The sequence below is a fragment of the Diachasma alloeum genome, unplaced genomic scaffold (assembly GCF_001412515.2).
Source record: "Diachasma alloeum isolate Michigan unplaced genomic scaffold, Dall2.0 Dall_scaffold_00183, whole genome shotgun sequence".
Taxonomy (NCBI): domain Eukaryota; kingdom Metazoa; phylum Arthropoda; class Insecta; order Hymenoptera; family Braconidae; genus Diachasma; species Diachasma alloeum.
The window spans coordinates 2924554-2947902 of NW_021680349.1; the positions used below are offsets into that span (position 1 = coordinate 2924554).

The 23349-nt window shown below is 35.0% G+C and overlaps 2 protein-coding genes across 6 annotated transcripts in view; one reads left to right on the forward strand and one right to left on the reverse strand.

The window, feature by feature from the left end:
• The window catches only part of LOC107047590 (protein bric-a-brac 2), a 251942-nt gene extending 238472 nt beyond the window's left edge, over positions 1 to 13470 (forward strand). For 2 of the 3 annotated variants that reach the window (XM_015270375.1, XM_015270379.1), the window contains 4 exons: positions 4240 to 4417; positions 5315 to 5406; positions 6680 to 6907; positions 8075 to 13470. In XM_015270375.1, coding sequence (XP_015125861.1) covers positions 4240 to 4417; positions 5315 to 5406; positions 6680 to 6907; positions 8075 to 8553 — 977 coding nt within the window. In that variant the 3' untranslated portion in view covers positions 8554 to 13470. The remainder of the gene's footprint in view (positions 1 to 4239; positions 4418 to 5314; positions 5407 to 6679; positions 6908 to 8074) is intronic. The other variant, XM_015270382.1, reaches the window with a different exon arrangement.
• Positions 13471 to 13741: 271 nt separating this feature from the next.
• Positions 13742 to 20540, reverse strand: LOC107047877 (nucleobindin-2). Of its 3 annotated transcripts, XM_015270768.2 has the most exons (11): positions 20285 to 20540; positions 18552 to 18845; positions 18357 to 18461; positions 17486 to 17698; positions 17319 to 17415; positions 16699 to 16775; positions 16337 to 16617; positions 16104 to 16260; positions 15826 to 15861; positions 14450 to 15020; positions 13742 to 14413 (listed from the first exon to the last, which is right to left on the reverse strand). In XM_015270768.2, exons 2-11 carry the CDS (start codon positions 18729 to 18731, stop codon positions 14409 to 14411), a joined length of 1722 nt encoding a protein of 573 aa, XP_015126254.1. In that variant the 5' UTR covers positions 18732 to 18845; positions 20285 to 20540; the 3' UTR covers positions 13742 to 14408. The 3 variants fall into 3 exon arrangements, with proteins under 3 accessions (XP_015126254.1, XP_015126272.1, XP_015126263.1); XM_015270786.2 differs by having other exon boundaries at positions 13742 to 15020; positions 18552 to 18692; positions 20285 to 20538; XM_015270777.2 differs by lacking the exon at positions 15826 to 15861 and having other exon boundaries at positions 13742 to 15020.
• Positions 20541 to 23349: the final 2809 nt, after the last annotated feature.

A 23349-nucleotide genomic window follows, 5' to 3' on the forward strand; every position in this document is an offset into this window, starting at 1 on the left:
TGCATTTATGGATTTGATTGCATTTATGGAATTAAAGGTTCATCCTGGTTTTTTACAGATAACGCTTAACTATTTTTGGCTGAAACCTGCTGTGAATTCCTTGAAATTTTTTTCTCATTGAAATTTCACGTAATTTCGTTATTAAGAATTCGAAATTAATCAATTAGTCGTTAAATTTCACCAACTAGTTGTCGAAATTCACCAAATAATTCGTCAAATGTCAGCACTAGATTTTATTTTTTTTGTAATTTTCAACTAGCGATTTTATTGGTTCAAAATTTGTTCGAGATTCCGTTTTTCTCTCAGTGCAGAACCAAAGTGCCTTGCACGGAGAGAAATATTCAATAAAAATTACGCATCTTTTCTGTAATTCCGGAGTAAAATATGATTGTAGGAAATTTTACGGAACTGTCATGAAATTTTTCCAGAGCATTCCGTAGTTTTTATCTGAATCTCCTGTAAAAAATTACGATACCGTCACATAAATTTTCTGAGTCGATTTCGTAATCGGTGAGCGAATTGTGAGTTCCGTAATTTTTACCAAACGTTTCTCTCCGTGTGATTCAAGTGTTATGGGTACTGGATTTCAGTAAAAATTACTGAGACCTGGAAATTTTTCCCTAATTCTCGGAGAAATTTCACTGGAATTCAGTATTTTCGCTCGTTTTTTTGCCCCTGGACGACGGATTTTTTTTCTCTGTGTTCTTTCTCCAATTTTGCAACTACAAAATTTATTAATAAACGTTTTGTTCAGTGAGGCGTCGTTACGGGGCTATAATAAACCCATAGTAATGCATTTTGCTTTTATATAGAGAGCAATTTAGATAGAAACTCAAAGGTGTCGACGGGAGTTACGTTTTAATGGCATCTCTGATAACACGCGAGATTTTTATTCACCGTCTGACGCAAAAACCGTGTCTGATTATGCACTCAAATCATCGTTAATTTTACACACTCACAATTGCGATGTTGTTTCATCACTTTTATGATCCTTTTTTTTTGTAATTTTACTTCTTTTTTAATAATATTGACGCATTTTCATGGTAACAAAACAATTATTACATTGGGTGAGGAATGAAAATAGAAAAACTCGGGGATTTTCCGGTGGACCAACAGGTGGCTTTCCATCCTTCATTTACAAAACTTTGTGATTTTTTTTTACCAACCGGATAAAATTTCAAACACTTGAGCACCACTTGACACTACCACTTGCAGTTTCAGGGATTTTTTATGGATGGGTGCAGTCTATTTATTCCATTTTATATTTCTCATGGAAAAAAAAATTCAAATTGAGAAAATGAACTTGATTATTTTTATTACAAATTCCTGAATGAGTGAAAAAAAAATATCTGGGTTTTTCTGCAAAATTAATCAAATGACTGGACATGATAAGGACAAGTAGATATTATGGTAATTTATGAAATTTTCTATTCAATTTTCCTCATTTTTGTTGATCTTCATTGAATACTTACACTGACATTGGCAATTTCTATCGATTTTCTTATAAAAATCCCGAAATTTCTTGAAATATCCGCGATCTAACTCGGAAAATTTAGATACAAAAACCTATCCATGCAGATTATGGCATTTTCTACTAGAGTTCGGGTATAAATTCCTGAAAAGTTGATAGACTACATAATTACAAAAATCTAGGGTAATTTATAACATATATTTCTTCTTCCGTAGGCCCTCAACCACAAAAAAATCATTTAGCTTGTTCTTGACTCTCCCATCTCCTTATTTTGTATTCATTATTCATTTTGTCATTTCTCAAAAATAATGAAATGACTGGACCCAATGGAGATAGGTATTATAGTAATTAATTAAATTTTCAATTCATGTGAAAGCCAAGAATATATTCACTTGAATTTTCGTAAATTTCCTTAACCTTCACTGAATAACTGCACTGAAATTTGCAATTACCATCGATTTTCTTATAAAATCACGAAATTTCTTGAAGCATCCGCGATTTGACTCGGAAATGTCAGATAAAAACACCTACCATCTACATTATGGCATTTTCTACTAGAGTTCGGGTATAAATTCCTCAAAAGTTGACAGGCGACATGATTAACAAAATCGAGGTCAATTCAAACAGATTTCTTTTTCCGTACGCAATCAACAAAAGAAATCATTTAGATTTTTCTCGCCTGTTTAATCTCCCGATTATTAATTCATTATTCAATTTATCCTTCCCCGAAAATAATCAAATGACTGAACTTGATGGAGATGGATTTTGGACGGGTTATAACGGTCGATCTTTCTTGTGAAATCGGGCAAAAGGGTGGAACGTTGTAAACTGCGCTGAGCGTAAATCGTGGGGTATAAACGGCGTTAATTACTGGCAAGCGTGTGGGGGGGTTGTGTCAGAATGCAGATGATGGAAAAGGGGGATAAACTTTCACTCTCCGTCTGCCGCCGCATCACTAAAACTGATGCGTACCGTAGAATAAAAATCTTACCGAAATATGAAAAATGAATCCTTAGAAATATCAAATGCAGCGTAAACTAAGAATTCCTCATGCATTTAGACAAAAGTCCCCAGTATTCGCTGTGTATTTTAGCTGAATATTCGAGCCTGCTGAAGCTGAAGGCACCAACGTGGACTCGTCATGATCTTCAGGAAGCCATTGAGGCTGTTGTTACCCAAAAAATGCGATTCACTCAGGCATCAACCAAGTATGGAATACCGAAAGGTACCCTTTACGACAACATCCTTGGAAAATCGAAGAGGATGATGGTACTTGAGGAGGCTGGACTCGACTCGAGTGAAGAAAACGCGGTGCTTGAATTCTGTTGTGACATAACTGTCAGCCCTTACAATCGCAGAACCAAGAAATCTCTAAACTCGATATTAAATTTTGTTGAGAAACTCAAAAGACGGAGAGATCCTGTATTCGCTTTCACAGGATTGTCTGGGTTCAGATGGTGGTGGGCATTTTGTAAAAAACATTCCATTGTCTCGCTTTATTTCAACGACGAGAACGATAACGAATAATGATATTAATACTTTATCAAGTAATTCCAATAGAAAAGTGATAGAACAAAATTCAGTGCCTTCCAACTGCCTTTCCAATCGTTTACATAATTACATAAGTAAATATAAATTTGTAATTTATTATTCTAAAAAATCTGTGTATAAAGTGCATAATAACGCTAAAATATTGAACTCTGCTCAATTCTAAACGTAAGAGAACTCGTTAATGATTCCAGCATTCATTGTTGTTATTATTATCTTTATCAACTGATTTTTCATTTGTTGTAACGACATCAATTGCTCAAAGATATGTATGCGGAATTCCTCCCCAATTTTTGTACTTTCCCATTCGACTGTAGCGAGAATCGAAGAACATGTGGTGCTATTTCACTTCATTAGATCCAATAATGGCTTTTAAACGACGAGAAAAATAAAAGACAAAAAGCGCAATGCTCAATTTGGTGAGTTTAGAAAATTAACAAATGAAAAAACGTTTAAGTAGTTAATAAAAGCCTACTCGAGCAATTCTGGCATTTATTCGTTCCAAAGATAGAAGCAATTCCAATGGGCGTGCGTATGTGATTTCCGATTAATTGTATTAATCACCCAATAACTGAAACTATTAAATAATCGTCGCGAATTGAGGCCATTGACGAGGGCAGTACCGGGTGCTCAAGTATTTTTCTTGACAAATTCATGTCTTACATCACTGCTGATATTTTTAGATTATTCATAACAGCTATGTAGTATTTTTTTTTCCATTTTGTTCTCAACTCTGTCATTCCTACCTTTTTTTTTCTTCAATGATACTTGGATGAGATTTTTTATCGATCTACGATCGATCGGTCGATGAATTATTTAAGTTATTGTGTAAGTCGTTCATTGTTGAGTATAAAAAAAGTTAGCTGTGTTAAATTTATAGCCTTTTTTGTGACTATTGTATCACTTGAAGAATACAATGTGTTGACCCTCAATTAACCCAATTATATATTTTTTCTCTTCTTAATTTATTGGAATTAATTGCTCATGTTGTGGTGGTTTTTTCTTTCAGATGAGTATCGTCGGAAGGTATAAAAAATACATAACAACAAATAGTTTAATTTATCATTCTGGGATATTGTGGGAAATATATTATCACTGATTTATCGTCTAATTACATCATCAATTTTCTCTTCTCATATTACTCGTGGAATTGAGAGCATTTTTCTAATGGAATTTTTCCCCCGTTTTTTTTCTTATCCCACGGGGGGATGTTTCAGCAGACAGCTACCAGTATCAACTACAGTCGCTCTGGCAAAAATGCTGGAATACGAATTCGGGACTTGTTCATAATCTACGCTTTCGGGAACGTGGACCGCTGAAATCGTGGAGGCCTGAGACTATGGCTGAGGCGATCTTCAGTGTTTTGAAGGAGGGACTTTCGTTGAGTCAAGCAGCAAGGTAATTAAATTTCCCAAGTGCATTAAAATTTCTTCTGATTGGAATATATAACAAATTACGAATTTTAGACGCTTATTGTTTCAACTTCGATAATTCTTTGATTTCGTATTATTTTTGTAAAACAAAACATGTTTTTCTTGTTATTTTTTATCTCATTCTCACATTTCAACATTTCATTTCCCAAGAAAAAATTTATTGATATAAACGAAAATTTAATGACGAATCAAAAACAAAATAATTGATAATTTAAATTTTCAATTAACTGTGAATTGAGTAATTGACAATGCGGAATTTTCAATTGATTATTGAGTAAATAATTCTAAATTTCATAAAAGGATTTTTTGATCAGCCAAATAATCGTTAATCTCCCGAACTCAATTATTGATTGATAAATTAATTCGGAATTTGAATATTTAATTGATGATTAATTTATAAATAGTAATATAGTAATAATAAATTACTAGTAATTTATAAATTGTTGGGTAATATTAACCAGCTGTGCCGATGTCAGTTTTCAATGGCTCAAATCTCAAAATGATTGCGCTTCGCGGAACATGAATCATGAATATATTCCATATAGAAAAATTGGAAGTGCATAGAAACAAATCATGAAAACAAGAATTTTTTCAGCGCAGGCCCTTATTTTTCTGTCTTCTACATTTCTTTGATCCCCTATGATTTTTTAAAATAGAAAAATTTCTTGTTCATTATTTTTCATCTAATTTTCATGTGTCAACACTCAATTTCATTATTCTCAATTTCATTATTCATTATTCTCTCAACAAAAAAATACATTTATTATTTTTTTTGTTTAAATTTTCATATTTCAACCCTTGATTTCACAGAAAAATTTACTGCATCAGTGACTAATTCATTTCGAATTCTCTTCTTTTCCAGAAAATACGATATTCCATACCCAACATTCGTCTTATACGCGAATCGCGTACACAACATGCTAGGACCGAGCTCCGATGGCGGGGCCGGTGAGTGTTAGTTGCAATTTTCCAGTTTTTTTTATTAACAAAAGACAAAAAAACGATAAATAACTATTTGATGACGCAATTGCACTCTCGGGAGTAACAATCAGTGAGTGAATACATTCATAAAACTCAACAGCTAAAACCAATCGCCCAGTGATAATAGTGGTGAATATTCCATAACCGAGTGTGAAAGAGTCAATGGAATGTCCGTGACTATCCAAACCTATGGAGTGTGCATTTGAATTTAGTTGCGCTCGTAAAAGACGCAATTACAAACGTACTGGAGCTCGTTTGTTGGACGCATTAGGGCGACCCGTAGTGTTTTCTCCCAGTTACACCGTTTGACGGCACATTGTATTAACGTCAGGGGTCGCTTTAATTCGTTATTTTATTGTTTGCGAGAGCAGAGTACGTTAATAGCGTTGACAAAATTTTCCCACTCTCTTTGGTGATAATTTTCGTGAAAAATTTACTCGATGGGAGGTTGCGTTATTGCATGCAAAAAATCATCGCTGTTGGAAATTTTTGGATTGAAATTTCGGACGCACCTGGACATTTTCATCGAATTATAATTCCATTGATGGCAATTTTTTAATCGAAAATTCGAAAATTTTATGGAAAAATCAATGAAAACGGTCAGTTGCAGTTCAATTATTCCATGAGAATTGATAGAAATCAGGAAAATCAGGAAATTTCCAATGCACTTCTTAAAAATTATGATCACATATTTTCACTGAAATATTCAAGGAATTTCATAATTCAAAATTCAAAATTTTCTAGAAAAATGAATGGAAACTGTAGATTTGAGTTTGACTACTATATTCTTTAATGTTCAATCACTTAAAGATTCAGTGTAATTTGGCAATAATATTCATGTCTCCTCTTCTTCCTGGCGTTCAAAAATTTGAAGTTTCATTGGATTTCCGGTAATTGCATGATTTTTCCTTCTAAATCGAATGAAATGTCACTCCCCTAAATTCCTAGTCAACTGTCGATGAAATTTCAGTTTTTTTCCAATAGTGATGAACGAAAATCAACCCTCTTTCGAGGAAATTCCATCCTTTTCTGCCTAGAGGGTAAAGTAATCTTATTCTAGGGTTTATTTACACAAAAAAAATAATGAAACATCCGTAACATTCGAGACACTTCATCCCCTAGGCGAAAAAGGCTTAAACATTGACTTTTTCCGAGTAGTCAACTGAGTCATCCAAATAGCAAGTGAAGGTAGAATTGACTGTGTCGATTCCCAACGAATAATTCGCTTTCTTTCCCCACTAATCAGATCTACGGCCAAAGGGACGAGGAAGACCCCAGAGGATTCTACTGGGTGTGTGGCCAGACGAGCACATCCGCGGTGTTATCAGGGCTGTTGTATTCCGTGACGGTTCCATCGTCAAGGACGAGCCAAATCCAATGTATCCAAGCCTAGCGAATTACGCGTGCAATGGGCCAGAGGGGGCGGTGAGCCCTGGTGCTGCTGCGGCTGCTGCGGTTGCCGCGGTCGCCCAAGGTAATTGCCAACGATATTTTCCCTCAAAACCCAAACTCTCACCCCAGAACCTCTTCACCACTCTGATAAATATCGAAATACTTGCTCAACGCCTGCGACATTAGGCAAGATATACTCAATCCTTTCACTGTTAAACATCTTTGGGTGAAATTTCCGACACAATTTTTGGAAGTTTCACTGGAATTTCGAAGAATTTTGTCATTAGAACTTCAAAATTTTAAGGACAAATCAATTCCGTGTAATTCGGGGCTGGTTATTCATGTTTTTATTGAAAATTCAAGTAAAAGAATTCGCGAAAGTAAGGATTCTCGTCTTTCGTTGCGCAAAGATTTTGAATGTCATTGAATTTTTAGTGAAATTTGAAATTTCATGATCTTTTTTTTCAAATCACATTCATTGTCGCCCTCGGTGATTACTAGTCAACAGTGCGCGATAAAAGTTGCGAAATATTTAAAATAAAATTGATTTTTGGCTGAAATTTCCCGTACACTTTTTAGAATTTTTTATCACATTGCAGTTCCCATGAAATTTCAAAGAATTTTGTGATTAAAATTTAAAATTTTGGGTAAAAATCAATGGAACCTGTAAATTTGAGCTCAGTTATTTCACGAAAATTAATAACAATCCGAAAAATTCTAGTAAATATATTCTTGAATTTTAAATTAATTAAAATTCAAAATTTATTTTTGACTGAAATGTCTGATAAACTTTGTAGAATTGTTCATCACACTATAGTTTTCCTGGAATTTCAGGGAATACCGTCATGGAAAATTTAAAATTCTCTTGAAATATCCATGAATCCTATAAATTTAATTTCAATTCCACAAAAATAGATAGAAATCAGAAAAATTCTAATGAATATATTCTTGAATTCTCAATCAATAGGAACTCAAAAATTCGATACTAATTCCCGTCTTCCTGCTGCTCAAAAATTTCGAAATTCATCAAATCCCATTGAAATCTGAAACTTCATTATTCATCCTCCCCTAAATTGAATTCACCATCCCCCTCCTGAAAATTTCTCCCAAACTATCCGTAAAATTTCACTTTTTCCCTAAGATTGTCAAAAACAGAATTAAAAATGTTTTTCCGAAATATCCAGCACAAGACCCTATTCTCCCCAAAAATACCCAGAAAAAAAATATTTGATGTTTCCTCATATTTCAGGCCTTCGGCATCAAATGTGCAGCATGGTAGCAGCCGCCCAGTCCCACCAACACGACATGATCGCGACAAATCTCTCAGCAAACTTCCAAGCAGCTGTCCAAGTAAGCCAGCACCACTTGAACAATAACAGTGGTTCGAGTAATAACAATAACACAAACAACAATCGCAATTCCCCGTTGATCCTGGGTCTGCCGAGTCCAGGCTCGGGGGGCCCCCCAGAGAGTCCCATGGAGGGCAGTCCACTCGCCAGCCCCCTAGCACCACTGATGGATCCAGCCCACATCCCAAGTAGCGTTGAAGTTGGCATTGGCGTCAGTGGTATGACATACAAGCCCCAGCGCAGCTACGTCAGCCCCAGACCGGAGAACATATTCCAGGAGGACATCTCAGACCTCGTGAAGAGTTCACATGGCCACAAGGACAAGGACAAAGTGCCAGTTAAACTCGAACCCTTGACTGATTCCAGGAGCGAGCAGTAATTTTTTTTATTCAATGATCGAAGGAAAATTCTCATTTTGGTTCTCACGAGAAATTATGAGGCTCAATCTCAATTGTTACATTTCTCCCCTGGGATGGGACGAGGAATTTGTAATTAAGGGAATGGGTGAGGGAACCTGTAACTGTTGAGAGTCTTAAACATTTTTTCGATGTTGAAAACACGGGAGAACACGTCAAAATCAAAAGAATATTACGAGCACTGTAAAGAGTTATTTGTCTCGTACCCCTTGAGTGTTTGAGTCACTTTAATGTGACACTGAATGGAGTACTTGAGGATTAAGTTATAAATGAGATGGTGAAACAAAATATTATGATTAAACGTGGAGTAGAGTGGAGATGTGGTCTTAGGATTATAAAATTTTAGTCGTCGATTACCGAATTTGCGCCAAAATTATCCCGAATGAAAATACAAATGTAATAACGATTAGTTCTTCGTCAGTAAGATGGGGAAAATTTTGTGGAAATCGTACTCAAGATAATTTATATGTATGCAATACGGATTATGTGTTAATGCCAAATGTATAATAGTTTGATGAGGATCGGTTGCATGCTATAGGGAAAATTTTTCTTTTTTTTATGGGAATCATTTAATGGTCACTTTAATTTTACAGCTGAACACACGTCGAAACTGTTTATTGAGTTAACGACGGGAAAATAAAACGCCAATTTTTAGTTCTTTGCATTAAAATGACGGTGCAATGGCGCTATTGTCATTTTCTAGTCAATCGAACGTCCACGCATATTTATTATGAATATTAATTGTTTTTTTTGTCATTTCGACAAGTGTTCAGCCTGTGAACACCAAAAGGAGATACAGATGAATTTCAACTTTCCAGATTTTCTCCCGAATAATAAATGTGGCCATTTTTTTATGATACTACTTAAAACGATAGGGGAAGAAATGTACAAAATTTGTCACTTGTCTTCATCTTATCGAGAATGAAGTAAAAAGGGGGAGAGCATTAAAATTTTAATGGAGATGAAGACTTCGTGGTGGGAATACGTGAAATTATATTGAAAGGTGCAACAACTCGACAAGATTTTGAAAAGAGAGTCGAATTATTTAAGTAATGATTGCCTTCCTGCCATATTTGGGGTATGCCAAGTATAAAAATTATAAGATTTAGGTATTAAACAAAGGGAAAAAAGTGTTTATGGAAAAATTTGAAAAAAAAACGTAGACTGGATCTTTGAGGAAATTGGAGAGTATTCGAATCATCCGAGTGTGCGAGTGAATGCTGAACATAAAGGTGAGAATTTCTGATTGTTGTGATGGATGAGAGCTTGCCTTTCTTTGTTTATTCGAGAGATCGTGCTATTTTTCAAAATTGTAAAGAAAAAAAAATGACAAATTTTGCCGTGCGTTATTTCGGCCAATGGGACCCTGGGATTCTCGATTCAGAAAAAAAATACCCATCCCCTTGGGAATTTCTCTAGTGTAAAAAGAAAAAAACAATTCGAAGTGGCCTTCGTAAAAAAAGAAAAACAAATCTCCATGAGAATCTTGTTTTTTGGCATTCTTTCCAATGTTGTAGTTTCTTTTGTCCAGGAATTGATAAAAGAAAGTTCTCGCGCGTCTCGGTCGTTTTTTAACGTTTTCTTGATAAATACTGGCGCTCAAATTAGTTCAGTATTATTTTTATCTCTTTCCTCTTTTGAGAATTCAATCAGCAATTTTTTGTTTCATTTTTCTTACCAATTTTCAGCGATAGAATTCGTTCTCACACATATTTTTTCCAATTTTCTTTGCGTAACTCAAGTTGTCCTATAATAACTGAACTAATTTGACGTCGAGACAAGTGATAACGAGTCAAATTCGTTCTAATTAGCACGACGGTGATTAATATTAAAAAATGATATTCTTGATACAAACATTTTTGTGCGAAAATTACAAAATGAAAAGAATAAAAATTACTATAAAGTAAAAAATGAACGATCAATGCGGAAATTTTGCGTTTACCATCTAAATAAGAAAACGTAATAAAAAATCCCACGGGCCGTTCGTCGTCCTGTTGATATCGTATACGTATTAAAAAATAAATCCTGAACTTTCTTATTTCCAACGAGTCGCTTTAAAAATTCCCTGAAGCGGAAACAATGGATACGGTTTTTACAATCTAGGCTTAAATGTGTTCAGAGTGAACTTTCAGATAAACCGGAAAGAAAAAAAAAATTTAAACTTACACGACAAAATCGCGAGACCGAGAGCAAGCGAGTGTGCGAAAGTTTTTGAAAGATTGATACGTGAGAAAATAAAATTAAATAATGTATAAAAAAAAAGTAGTAAGTGCCTTCCAAAAGAAAAAATTGTTTAAAGAGTCCCGTAGATCGTGACCAGTTGTAAGTGAAGAGAAAAGAAATTCAAAATTTCGTCGTTTAAAAAATTTCAAAGTAACACTTTCAGGAATTAAAGAGAAAAACAAATTGGTAACTGCAATGTGTCGATGAAGAAAAAAAAATACTAAAAATAACCAGCGTGTTTGTGAATTGAGTGTATGGTATTAAAAATGAAAAAAGCTGATGAGAAAAGTCGCCTGTCGTGCAAACGCCGGGAACACCTCAAATGCCTGCCCGTTAGCATTTGCACGTCACGCGTTTTTATAAAAACTCCGAAGAAACAATAATTAAATTCCGTTTGGATCGATCCACCACCGGTAATACCCTGAATGGCATGTCTGTAGGAAGTTGAACTTGTTTTTTTTCCTCCATTTATCGAAACGATATGAGAATGAGAATTTTTAAAAATAAATAAATGAAAACGTGAGCTCTGAGAATAAATTTAAAAAAGATGATGAAAAAAAAATCCTTCGTTTCCACATTTTGATATATCTGTGAAGAAGAAAGAAATAAACAAAAAAAATACATAAATACCTATATTACATACTTAATATGTAAGTGAAGAAAAAGGAAAAAAACACAAAAAGTATCTAGTACGCTAATATTGATATAGTGAACATGAAATGATTATATAAAGGATATAAATATTTATTATATATAAATTGATATATGTATATCGATACGGTTACTGCTGGGGTGCATTTACCAAAAAAAAACACAAGAAAGAAAATTACGAGAACAATTAAGTAAATTTACCTTTGATTTACAAGACGATCCTCTAGACTAGCTAACGGAAATCACGGGGTCTTGGTGGTAGGACGCAATCAATAGGAGTCTCGAGAGAGATATAAATTCAGAGGCAGGATTTCACGAGCAGGTTTTTGGAGAACGCCCATTCGTTTGAATAGAATACAAAGAAATTATTATTGAAATGAGATCCAATATCAAAGCTAATTAATTATACGATCATCAACTTCACGCCGCAATAACTAGAATCATACTCAACAATCCTTCATTTCTCAGAGATGATAACCAATGAACGAGTGTAAAGACAACTGACACAAAGAGCGACAGAATCCGCATTGAATTATCGATTAAAATTCGATGAAAAAAAAAGAATCGTACATGACAGGTAACGACGATGAAGTACAGAGCCTACAGAATAAACCGAACAAACCACAAATGCTTCTTTTGCCCCGCTAAACTAAAAACTGCAGTTGAGAGGTAGAGAATAAAAATAGTTGAATTCCTAGTTGACCAGAGAAAACTCGTTAGTAATTTTTCAAGTTAGAGTTCACATTATTTGGTCTCAATTCATGATAGCACCCGAAACAATAGAACAATATAAGAAGCTACATCCAGCAATCCTCACAGTAAATGAAGACAATTTCAGGAATAACGAGTGAGGATATTCACGCGCAAAAGAACATAGATAATAACAAAAAGTTGATAAAAACGCCAAGCAGACGTTTGTGCAAGAGTGTAAATATGGAAGACGCAGCATCGCACGGCAGGTTCAATAAATGTATTATTCTATTCAATTGAATTGTATTTATAATTACTTATGATTTATTCGGAGGCAGAGAAAATGCTTCGACGTTTGAATTTATTATCTGTTAATTTCAATTCCCCCCAGTGGGCCAAGTGTATTTATCCGACATTTTATTTTCGATTTCTTTACGATTAGTTGAATATAGCGGTGTAATAGTCGAATAGTGATAGTGAGATTCTCGAGAAAAATAATAGGTCGATGGCTCGGGGGAATTCATCGATAATTGTATAAATCATTCTTAATTTATTCCGTTGAATGTATGTCCTTGCACTGAGAGCTTATGATCATATCGAGTGCAATTATATTAAACAGTGGTAATGGGAAGATGAATCCCTCGACTGTGAGTTAATTAAGCTCTCGGCGTAATCAAAAGAGTAATGATAGTTTAAATGTTTTAGTTTTATATTGCAACATATCTCGTATGAGACTCGAGAATATTCCGTTTTACATAGATAGACGAATTTGTTATTTATATTTCTATTTTATCGATTTAATTGTCCCCGACTGGACATTTTATAGGGATAATTATTCGATATTTTTTTAAATGATAAATAAGTATGATAGTGTACTTTCAGTTTCTGCGAGCGAAGCGAAGACCCGAACAATTGCATAAAGAAAAAAATAATGTCATGGTAAATGGAAATTTACTGTTTAATGAGAGATGATCCCCCCCCCCTCCCTTCCCCTCTCCGCCCCTCAAAAAATGCTGTTGAACTTTTATTTATTATCCGAAGTGAAGAAAAATGTAGATGTTAAGAATGACGTTCTACCGAAATATGCTAGACTTATAAATACACCCTTATATATAATGAATTAAGCGTACATTACCTACCTACCTTAATCCGTCGTTGACTACGGATGAGAATGAAATAAAAGAAAATATGGAAACAGAAACAGAAAAAAATCACGCAATCATACATTTAAGTTGCTACTTGGCACGTATACCTAAGTAATATTACTAACATAAACAGTATGCAATAATAATAAATATGAGGAGAAAAAAATATAATTGAAATTTTAGTTTGTTAATTAATTACCTTGTCGCCTCGGCGCATCTTCCCGCTGCATTCGTTCATTCAAATCTTCATATCGTGAGGAGTCGAATGAAAATTCACTAAATGTGCTAATTTCAAATGTCTTCATTCGATTATTGTGGAAAAGAATAGAAAGGAGTTGTTTCATCATTGAGAAATCAAACATTCTCAGAAACATAAGACACGTTTGGATAATAAGAATAAATTGTTCACTGGAGGACGTCAAAAATTGAGACAAAATAGTCGTCAGAACTTTAGAATATTTCTTTATTCCCCACTCAATGTACACATTTCAAATATCTTCATTCTATTCTTACGAAAAAGAAGAAGACATTTCCAGAAACATAAAACATGATTCGAGAACTCCCCAAAAATGTACAGTATATTAAATTTACTGATGCAACTGATAACTGATGCAACATCAATACTTCGTTCGGAAATATAAATAATTAGCAGAAAAAATTCGATAGAAACTTGAAATTCAAAGTGAAGTAATGACAATTTAATTATCAGTCAGCACTCAAATTTCAAACGTCTTTATTGCATTCTTACAAAAAAGAATGCAAGGAAAAATTTCGTATTCGTTTGATATTTGAAATCCAAAATAAAGTGATTATAATTTATGTTTCGTCACTCACCCTCCAAATTTCTAATGTCTTCCTCCTATTCTTACAAAAATAATACAAAGAAATCACTTAATTTCAAAATGGATTAAAACACTCTCAGAAACATGAGACACATTTTGAGAATTCCCCAGTCAACATACGAAACATTAAATTCGCAAATTCCGAACACATTCTAGAAAGGATACTTCCTCCGAACATGTCAATAGTCTCCACAGAGCATTCGCCAGATACTTCGGCTCCAGAATGAAGTAATAACAATTTATTTATTCGTTATAGAAATTAGAGTATCACGGAAAATCCAATTATCTAGTCAAGTGATCCCTTCACGCATGAACGACGTTGGGGGGAGCATTATGAATGGGATTAACCGGTTGGGCCTGACCAGAGGGCTGTGGTGGTTGTTGGTTAGCGATATTTTGGGTTTGAACTGGTTGATGTTGTTGATTCCCCACTGGAATGGCGTTGTCTTGGACATGTTGGTTGTTGACCACAGGTGGGACCTGATTATGTGGCACTTGCTGTGGAGGTGGTTGATACTGCTGCTGGAGCGGTTGTTGTCCTTGAGGAATTTGCGGGACTTGATACTGCCCCTGGGGATGACCTGGCTGTTGACTCTGCACTGGAACCTGATTTTGCTGTTGCTGAACAGGCACCTGTCCCTGGACCTGACCCGGTTGTTGATTCTGAACTGGAACCTGATGTTGCTGTTGCACAGGAACCTGTCCCTGATATTGCTGTTGTTGCACAGGAACCTGACCCGGATATTGCTGTTGCACAGGAACCTGTCCCTGATATTGCTGTTGTTGCACAGGTACCTGGCCCTGATGCTGCTGCTGATGAGCTGGTGGTACTTGTCCTGGGTGATGTGCCTGATTGGGATCAAAGTGTTGTGGTGGGAACTGCAAGATTGAAAGCAAAACATTGATATCTGCGACGTAACATCCGGAGTTGAGGTTTTGCATGATTTTTTTTATTGCTGAGCGAATCGAGAAGTTGTAGGAGATTGTTTCCTCAACTGACTGTGAATCAATTATCAAGTTGCAGGCATACATCTCCGATCCCTAGGCTTGAGTAATGTCCTGGTTATGTACTTGCCCTTCCAATAGCCCAAAAATGATATAAAGTAGGAAAAATCAACGCCAAGCGATTAATGTTCACAGCAGAGTTTGAAGATGCAGAGAATTATTTTCTACATGAGTTATAGACCAAAATGGGCATACAGACTCGGTTGAAAATCTTAGGTCATTTTGAAAAATTAATTTAGGTGAAATTGAGTTCTGGCGTCTACATTGCGCGATGATTTTCAATATATTCAAGGGAAGTTCGATGTTTAGGTACTTTTGTGTCCCTTCATTCAGATTTTGAGTGAAAATATCTTCAAACCACTCAACGATCGAGTAAAACGTTTCTGCTGGGTCTTAGTCAGTTTCTAAGACTTGAGAAATGATACGACTAATGTTCTAAGACAGCGACAATGCTATCTCGTGTTTATTCCCCACGTAAAATCAATTTGAACACTTTAACATTATCGATTTTTCTTAGTGTTTCCAGGGCCATTTCACAAAATTACTGCAAACTACTGAATGATCGTTATCCAACATCCAATGTTCCTATTAAAAATTAATCCCAAACATTTGTCATGCGGCAAAGAAAGCTACATTCTATCACACCTAAAACAACTCCTAAAAAACTGAAACCACTCACCTGTCCCTGGTGTCCGTAATCTGGATGCGGTGGTATCTAATGAGCAACAAAAAAGTGCACAAGCATGGTTAGTCCCTAATCAATTACATTCTGTACATAAAATCCATTGCATGTAAATAAATAAAGAGAAATACAACAGAATATTCGAATGACAAGATTAATGCCTCGATCGTGCTGCATGCTGTACTGCGCATGCTGACGCAGGTCAAAACACAATGATGATTTCACAATATTAATGGAGAATCCAAACAACGAAATGTGAAAGAAAAAATACTCACCAATCCTTGAGCAATCATCTTCTGAATTTCTTGTTGTTTCTGTATTTCATAAGCATTGTATTCCTGTTGCGAATAAAGTTCCTGTTCATCCAGGGATTTCCAGCCGGGATCCTCTTGGAAGTCATTCCTCTTCGTTTGCGCAAGGAACTCCTGATAGCTGAAGGCAAATAGATAATCGATAATTGGTCATGATTGTTCATAATCAAAAAGGAAAAATTGACGTTTTAGCTCACTCAATAAACCCATCTTGATTGGTATCGGCTTCAGAAAACATGTGTTCCCTCATGCGCTCCATTTCTTCCTCACGCTCACGAGGATCATCCTCAGGGTTCCCATTGTACATTTTGTCCAATTCCTTCACGAAGAGGGCTTCAACCTCGTCCTGATCCCATACGCCATTTCCATCGACATCGTGCGTGTAGAAGAAAGTAACTGGGTTGAAATCTTGATCCTCCATGTGATCCTGCTTCTCCCAGACCTCTTCTAGCTGTTGTTTACTACCAGGGTGGTGTAACTGCAGGAAATCAATTCGATTAATGATAGGAAATAATGGGGATAACTGTTCTCCACATTTCACTGAATTTATCATTCTTACTGGCTGATGTTTCTTGTGCTTCTCCTTCATTGCTTCCAATTCCGCTGCATATTTCTTCTTCTCCTCTTCGTTCAAACCTATTAAATCGATGACGGAATCATTACTTCTAGGCTATTTCAGATGAAACGCGCTAAGATAAATCGTAGGAAAACAAAGAGGATTCGATAGAAACTTCTGCTTGATTTCTATTGAACTTCTGGTGAAAATTCTATTCTAGTCTAGTGTTTGGCAGATTCTGTTTAAGAATTACGGAGTTTTACTAAATCAGTAGAATTCCATTTTTCTGTACATTTTCTATTGAGAGCTTTTGCATAGGAATTCCTCGGCATGAATTTCCTTAATCTTTTGCACTTCATTTTTCTTGTTCTGTCTTCATGAATATTTTTCACTTCTTGCTTTATATAATTGCTTTATGTTTTTTATTGTTTTCCGATGTTTCATGCATTGGCATCAGCTCGCATTTTGCTTCATTGTGTTTCAGTGTCTTGTTATGCTTAAGATAATCTTTTTTATGTCTGTTTCCTGTTTTATGACTTATGTCATGTTTACTTTGGACAACACAATGTACAGTTAATAAACTCCAATCAATCAATAAATCTCAGAAATATATCCGGAATTACCCTTCATTTTTTGTTCCTCCTCGAACTTCTTCTGCATCTCGTATTCTTTGAACTCCTGCTTACGTCTTCTGTCAGCTTCGGCTAAATCTTGATTTGTCTTTACATGAGAATTTAAAAAATTGAGTAATCGTGTTCATAGGATTAGTCATATCAAATTGAAATAGTACCTTGTGGATCAGTTTCTTCAAATCTTCTATCTCGAATGTATGCTCATTCGTGTGGTCAAGGTGATGAGCCTCTTTGGGGAATTTCGACTCCCCAAGTTGTTGTTTCTTAAAATGGAGTTGTTTCAATCTTTCCAACTCAGTTCTTTTCAGTTCATCCAACTTTGATCTCACGCGGTGATGCACGAACTCCAACTCTTTGGCAATTTTTCCTGACTAGTGTCATAAAAGGGAATTATAACGTTGAGTTTAACCCAAAATTAATCATTCTTTTTTCCCAAAATATCACAGCAACCGAAATAAAGAAACAGTAAAACGTAACGAAATGTGTAATCCACGACAATTCGAATACACAAGCATTCTCCAAGTGTACGAATTTACTAACTAGAATGAATTGGACAAAAATTTGAATAAATTTGAAATGTCAGAAAGATTTGATTATCAATAAAAAAAACAGCTCCAAGAAATCATAAATGAATACCGTTGTGTTGTTCTTAACTAATATTACAAATGGGAATTATAACATTGACTTCAGCCCAAAATTAATCATTCTTTTTCGTAAAGCATTATTACAACATTCTCCAAGTGTATGAATTTATTTACTAGAATGAATTGGAAAAAAATTCAAACAAATGTACAATGTCAGAAAGATTTGATTATCAATTAAGAAAAAAAATTCCCAAGTGTACATCACAAGTAACTATCATATAGGGGAAGGTGGGGCAAAATTGACACATGACTTTTCTTCAGTATTCGTAATTTAGGAGCAGATTTACCATTTGGGCTCAATTTAGGCTCATTACAAGGGGGAAGTAGCACCATTTCCCGACTATTAACAAAATATTCAATATTTTGTGAAAATTTCATTACTAACTCTTATGTAATCTTCATCAGCTTTATCGAGCTTCTCACGAAAGTGTTTATCAGTCTCTAGCGCCTTGATGACTTCCTGCAAATACCTGTCATACTCAAAAGTCATCTGGAAATATCAGAAGAATCCTCATTACTCGATTAACCTGAGTAAGAATTATCCTCGAATTATTCTCTATTGAATTTCAAGAATACGTACCTCGTCCTTCACCTCTTCATGAGTTTCGTTCTTCTTCTCTTCGACTTCATGAGTCTTAGTGACTGGAGGAGCAACAATTTGTTGCGCCAGGAGCAAAAATATGCTCAGTAACAAAAATCCACGCATTTCACTATTAAATATCTGGGAAATAGAACACTTCATGAAGATTGCTCGTTTCATTATCAGTAATCTGATGAGGACAAGCGATGCCGATAAAATACACCCCAATCTCTTATTGAATCCTTTCCTTATGCGTGTGCAAAAAGTGAAATACGTAATGAAGCCAGCCAATTACTGTGAACCACATACGGTGTGAGCTGATGTTGAAACTTTGTATAAACAGTGTGAAATGACACGTATGTTCATGGGAGCGTGAGCAATAATTTTTATTTCTTGAGCGATATATATTTGTTCGAGAACACAAACACGTTTGTGATTTTATCAGCGGGGACTTCCATACATCGAACAAAAATTGATGATAATGCAAAGTAAACAAGGAAATTTATGGAAAAATAAGGAATTGTCGGGTAGAGTGGGCCCTCTGTAATCGTTAATAATTACAAAACTGTAGAGTGAAATTCTCCGAATTGTTTGTCAATCTCAAGATATTTTTTGAGCTTCTAAATGAGATTTTATTTATTAAAATTGTATCGTTTGATTTGTAGATATTGACATTGAAAATATGATATTGAAAATGTTGAGAATTCCGCAAAAATTATCAGTTGTGCATAGAAAACGTGCTCATTATTTATATCTATGTCACTCACTTTTTTTCAACAAATGCTGATCGATCTGGGTACACCCCAGCTTAATCAAGGAAATTTATGGAAAAAATAAGGGATTGTCGGGTAGAATGGACAATTCCAGTTAATCGTCAATAACTAAAAAACTGTAGAGTGAAATTGTCCGAATTATTTGTCAATGTCAAAATATTTTTTGAGCTTCTAAATGAGATTTTATTTATTAAAATTGTATCGTTTGATTTGGAGATATTGACATTGAAAATATGATATTGAAAATGTTGAGAATTCCGCAAAAATTATTAGTTGAGCATAGAAAATGTGCTCATTATTTAGGTATATCTATTTTACTCACATTTTGTATCACAAAATGCTAATCATCTGGGAAAACCCCAGCTCAATCCAGGAAATTCATGGAAAAAATAAGGGATTGTCGGGTAGAATGGACAATTCCAGTTAATCGTCAAAAACTAAAAAACTGTAGAGTGAAATTGTCCGAATTATTTGTCAATCTCAAAATATTTTTTGAGCTTCTAAATGAGATTTTATTCATTAAAATTGTATCACTTGATTTGTAGATATTGACATTGAAAATATGATATTGAAAATGTTGAGAATTCCGCAAAAATTATTAGTTGAGCATAGAAAACGTGCTCATTATTTATATCTATTTTACTCACATTTTGTATCACAAAATGCTAATCATCTGGGAAAACCCCAGCTCAATCAAGGAAATTTATGGAAAAAATAAGGGATTGTCGGGTAGAATGGACAATCCCAGTTAATCGTCAATAACTAAAAAACTGTAGAGTGAAATTGTCCGAATTATTTGTCAATGTCAAAATATTTTTTGAGCTTCAAAATGAGATTGTATTCATTAAAATTGCATCACTTGGTTGGGAGTTTCCGGGGAGGAAAATGTTGAGAGAATTCAGCAAAAACTATCAAGTCTGCCTAAAAAACATGCTCATTATTTATTTCTATTTTACTCACATTTTTTATCACAAGATGCTGATCAATCTGGGAAGACTCCAGGGGACTACAGATGAATTTTATTCAATCCACATGCGCTATTTTTCTCAATAATTTTTCAACTCTTCTTCAACTGACGAAATTGATGAGAGACAGGTGCTTTGGAAAGCTGTGACGTGTTTTCACTGATAGGTTTACAGCATTTATTGGCTGCTGGAAAGTGACTGGTTGGAGACCGTGACGACCCAGTAAGGCGGTGGCGCACTCGACGACGATTCCAGAAACTACGAGATCACACCCGTTATGTTCGAGTTACCAGATCCTTCTGGATATTTGAAAACATTGTTTACGCAATACTATTTATGCTTTGCGGAATGAGTTGCTGATTGGGTTACATTAAGCCGTTTCCCATAAGAATGATTCCAAAATATGTTGCGAAAGATAACAGTGCGAGCATAACATTTGAATTGGGAATGACTTTGTTCTCTTAATGATTTTGGTAATACGCATTTCATGATTTCGAAGAATAACGTTTATTATGACACGTGAGAAAAAATTTAATTGAAAAACCTAGTTTTCGAGAAATTCTATAGAAAACCTCATCAAAAAATATATATAATGGGGGCCAATTCCATATATTTCTCAAATTTATAAAGAATATATAAAAAAATATATACAATATATGTTTTATATATTTTTTTGTATAAATTGGGCCAATTTGAGATATTTTTTAAATATATTTTTCAAAATATAAATTTTCCGTGTGGGAATTTCCTTTGGAAGTCTAAGAATTCTAATTTCGATTAATTCTAATTTTGATTTTCGATAGAAATCATAAATTTTCCAAGTTTTTTCCATATTTTCATTTGCTACTCAATGAAATCCACAAAAAAAAACGGAGAAAATTCTTATTCAAGAGCACTTATAATATTAATAACGACAGAATGAAAACTGCATATTTTGTTACTAGTGCGTAAAGTTCCACTGATTCGAAGTAGTTTCATATATAAAAAAATTATAATTACAGGAGAAAACGCAATTCTAAAACTTCGTACAGCCACAGGGGTTCCGTTTCACCTTAACATGGGAACAAATAATTGATTTGTTGCAAATAATTTGTTTTATTTATGGATTTAGGGAATTATATTACTCTAAAAAACTCTATAATTTTTAGACACTTCAATTTAAAAATTTATTTTTTTATTTTTCCGGTTAATCAGTCGATGGCAATCGAATAAAAACGACGCGCTGCGGCATTTCGCTCATATGGTGACCGATCTCGGGTTAAAAAACGCGCGAAGTTGCGTAATTTCTAATCAAATTGACGTAAAAATAAAATTGAAATAAAAATTCAATAGATTTTCTCAGGAAAAGCGCTAGGATTTTCCATTAAATTCATGAACATTCTTATCTAGACTTTCAAGTGCGCATTCTCTGAAATAATTCCGTATTTTTCTTATACATCAGTTTTTATAAATCCATTGCCTCCGTAAAACAGAAATGTCGAGCAAAATTGAGTATTGGAAAAAAAATTCCCAAATACTCAAAGAAACCCGAAAAATATTTCAAATCCGCAATGAACCATCAAAACCGCAAGTAGCATTGCCTGTGCGAAGTCAAGACCGGTTTCTTCTCATTTCCCCTCGATTTCTCGTGTCAGATGCACAAGTCATTATGCATACACTAATCCCAAGCACAAGAGCGCACATGTCTCCGTTATGCGCCTCGAACAATTGCGCTGTCCTCCGTAAATTCATTCCCCACGGAATGTTAATTGCCTTGAAACAACAAACCCAAGAATCCACCTCAATTCCAATTACCCCTAATTTTTTATTTTCCCTTTCCAAACAGAAATCTTTTCCTCCGCCCTTGTTATCAGGACCACACCGGGTGGCGCTCGGGGATGAAGAAATGCAAAAAACACACGGTGAGGATTCCAATTTGAACGGATAGTTACCGGGGAGGTCTTGGAGGGGAAAAAAAAAACACGCCCACCCTCAGCTAAAATCGCACGGTACACGACTCTCCACTCTTGCTTTTACCGTACCCTCGTTATTGACTCCCCACGGCGATTTTGAGAGAGGTGAATTCCATAAGGATGACGTACAGAAGGTCCCCCGGTCATTAGGAACCTTTATACCTGTGTCTACAATCTTTTGTGGACCTGTTACCTTTTTCCTGTGTCTCCTGACAAGTGTTTTCGTATCTGATTGACCCATCTGTACATTTCACCATCTTTCTTTGATCCCCACATCCTCGGCTTCTTTTTCATCCCGACAATTGGACTTTTTTATGCCGACAAATCCGCACAGTTGACATTATTATTATACTATTGAACATACATTCGTGCGGAGAGATTGAAAAGTGTTGTTTAAGGGGAGGGAAAAATAGTAATACCACACGGAGAGAAATGTTCAGTAAAAATTACGGAACTCAATCCGCTCACCAATTACGGAATCGACTCAGAAAATTTAAGTGACGATATCGTAATTTTTCACACGAGATTCAGATAAAAATTACGAAACGCTCTGAAAAAATTACGTGACAGTTCCGTAAAATTTCCTACAACCACATTTCACTCCGGAATTACGGAAAAGATAGGTAATTTTTATTGAATATTTCTCTCCGTGCACGGGACAGGTTAAAAAGTGGTAAAAATGATGAGTACAATAAATTGCGCGCCGATAGTAAACGAAAAAGACCGTTTTTTATTTTTCCCTTTAAAATCATCGGATTGACAATTTTTTGAAATGTTCGTTAATAAATACTTTTCTGTTACTGAAAGAGAGCGATTATTCATGTTTGAAACTTTCAAGTTTTAATCGAACAATTTATTTTTTGGTAATTTTGAACAGATTTTTACAAATTTTTGTCATTTATTATTTGCCTCGGAGGAAAACCCTCGAGTTCAAATGGAGGCCGCAATATTTTTAAATCTTTTTTCACGGAAGGTACGAGTAAATCCACCGGAAAGAGCCGGCTACATGCCTAAATGTGAACCTTGTGCCCCGGTTGATTGCAGTAGGAGTTAAATTAGTAGTTTTACACAACTCAATGAGCCGTGTCTTTTGTCCACTCTATTTATT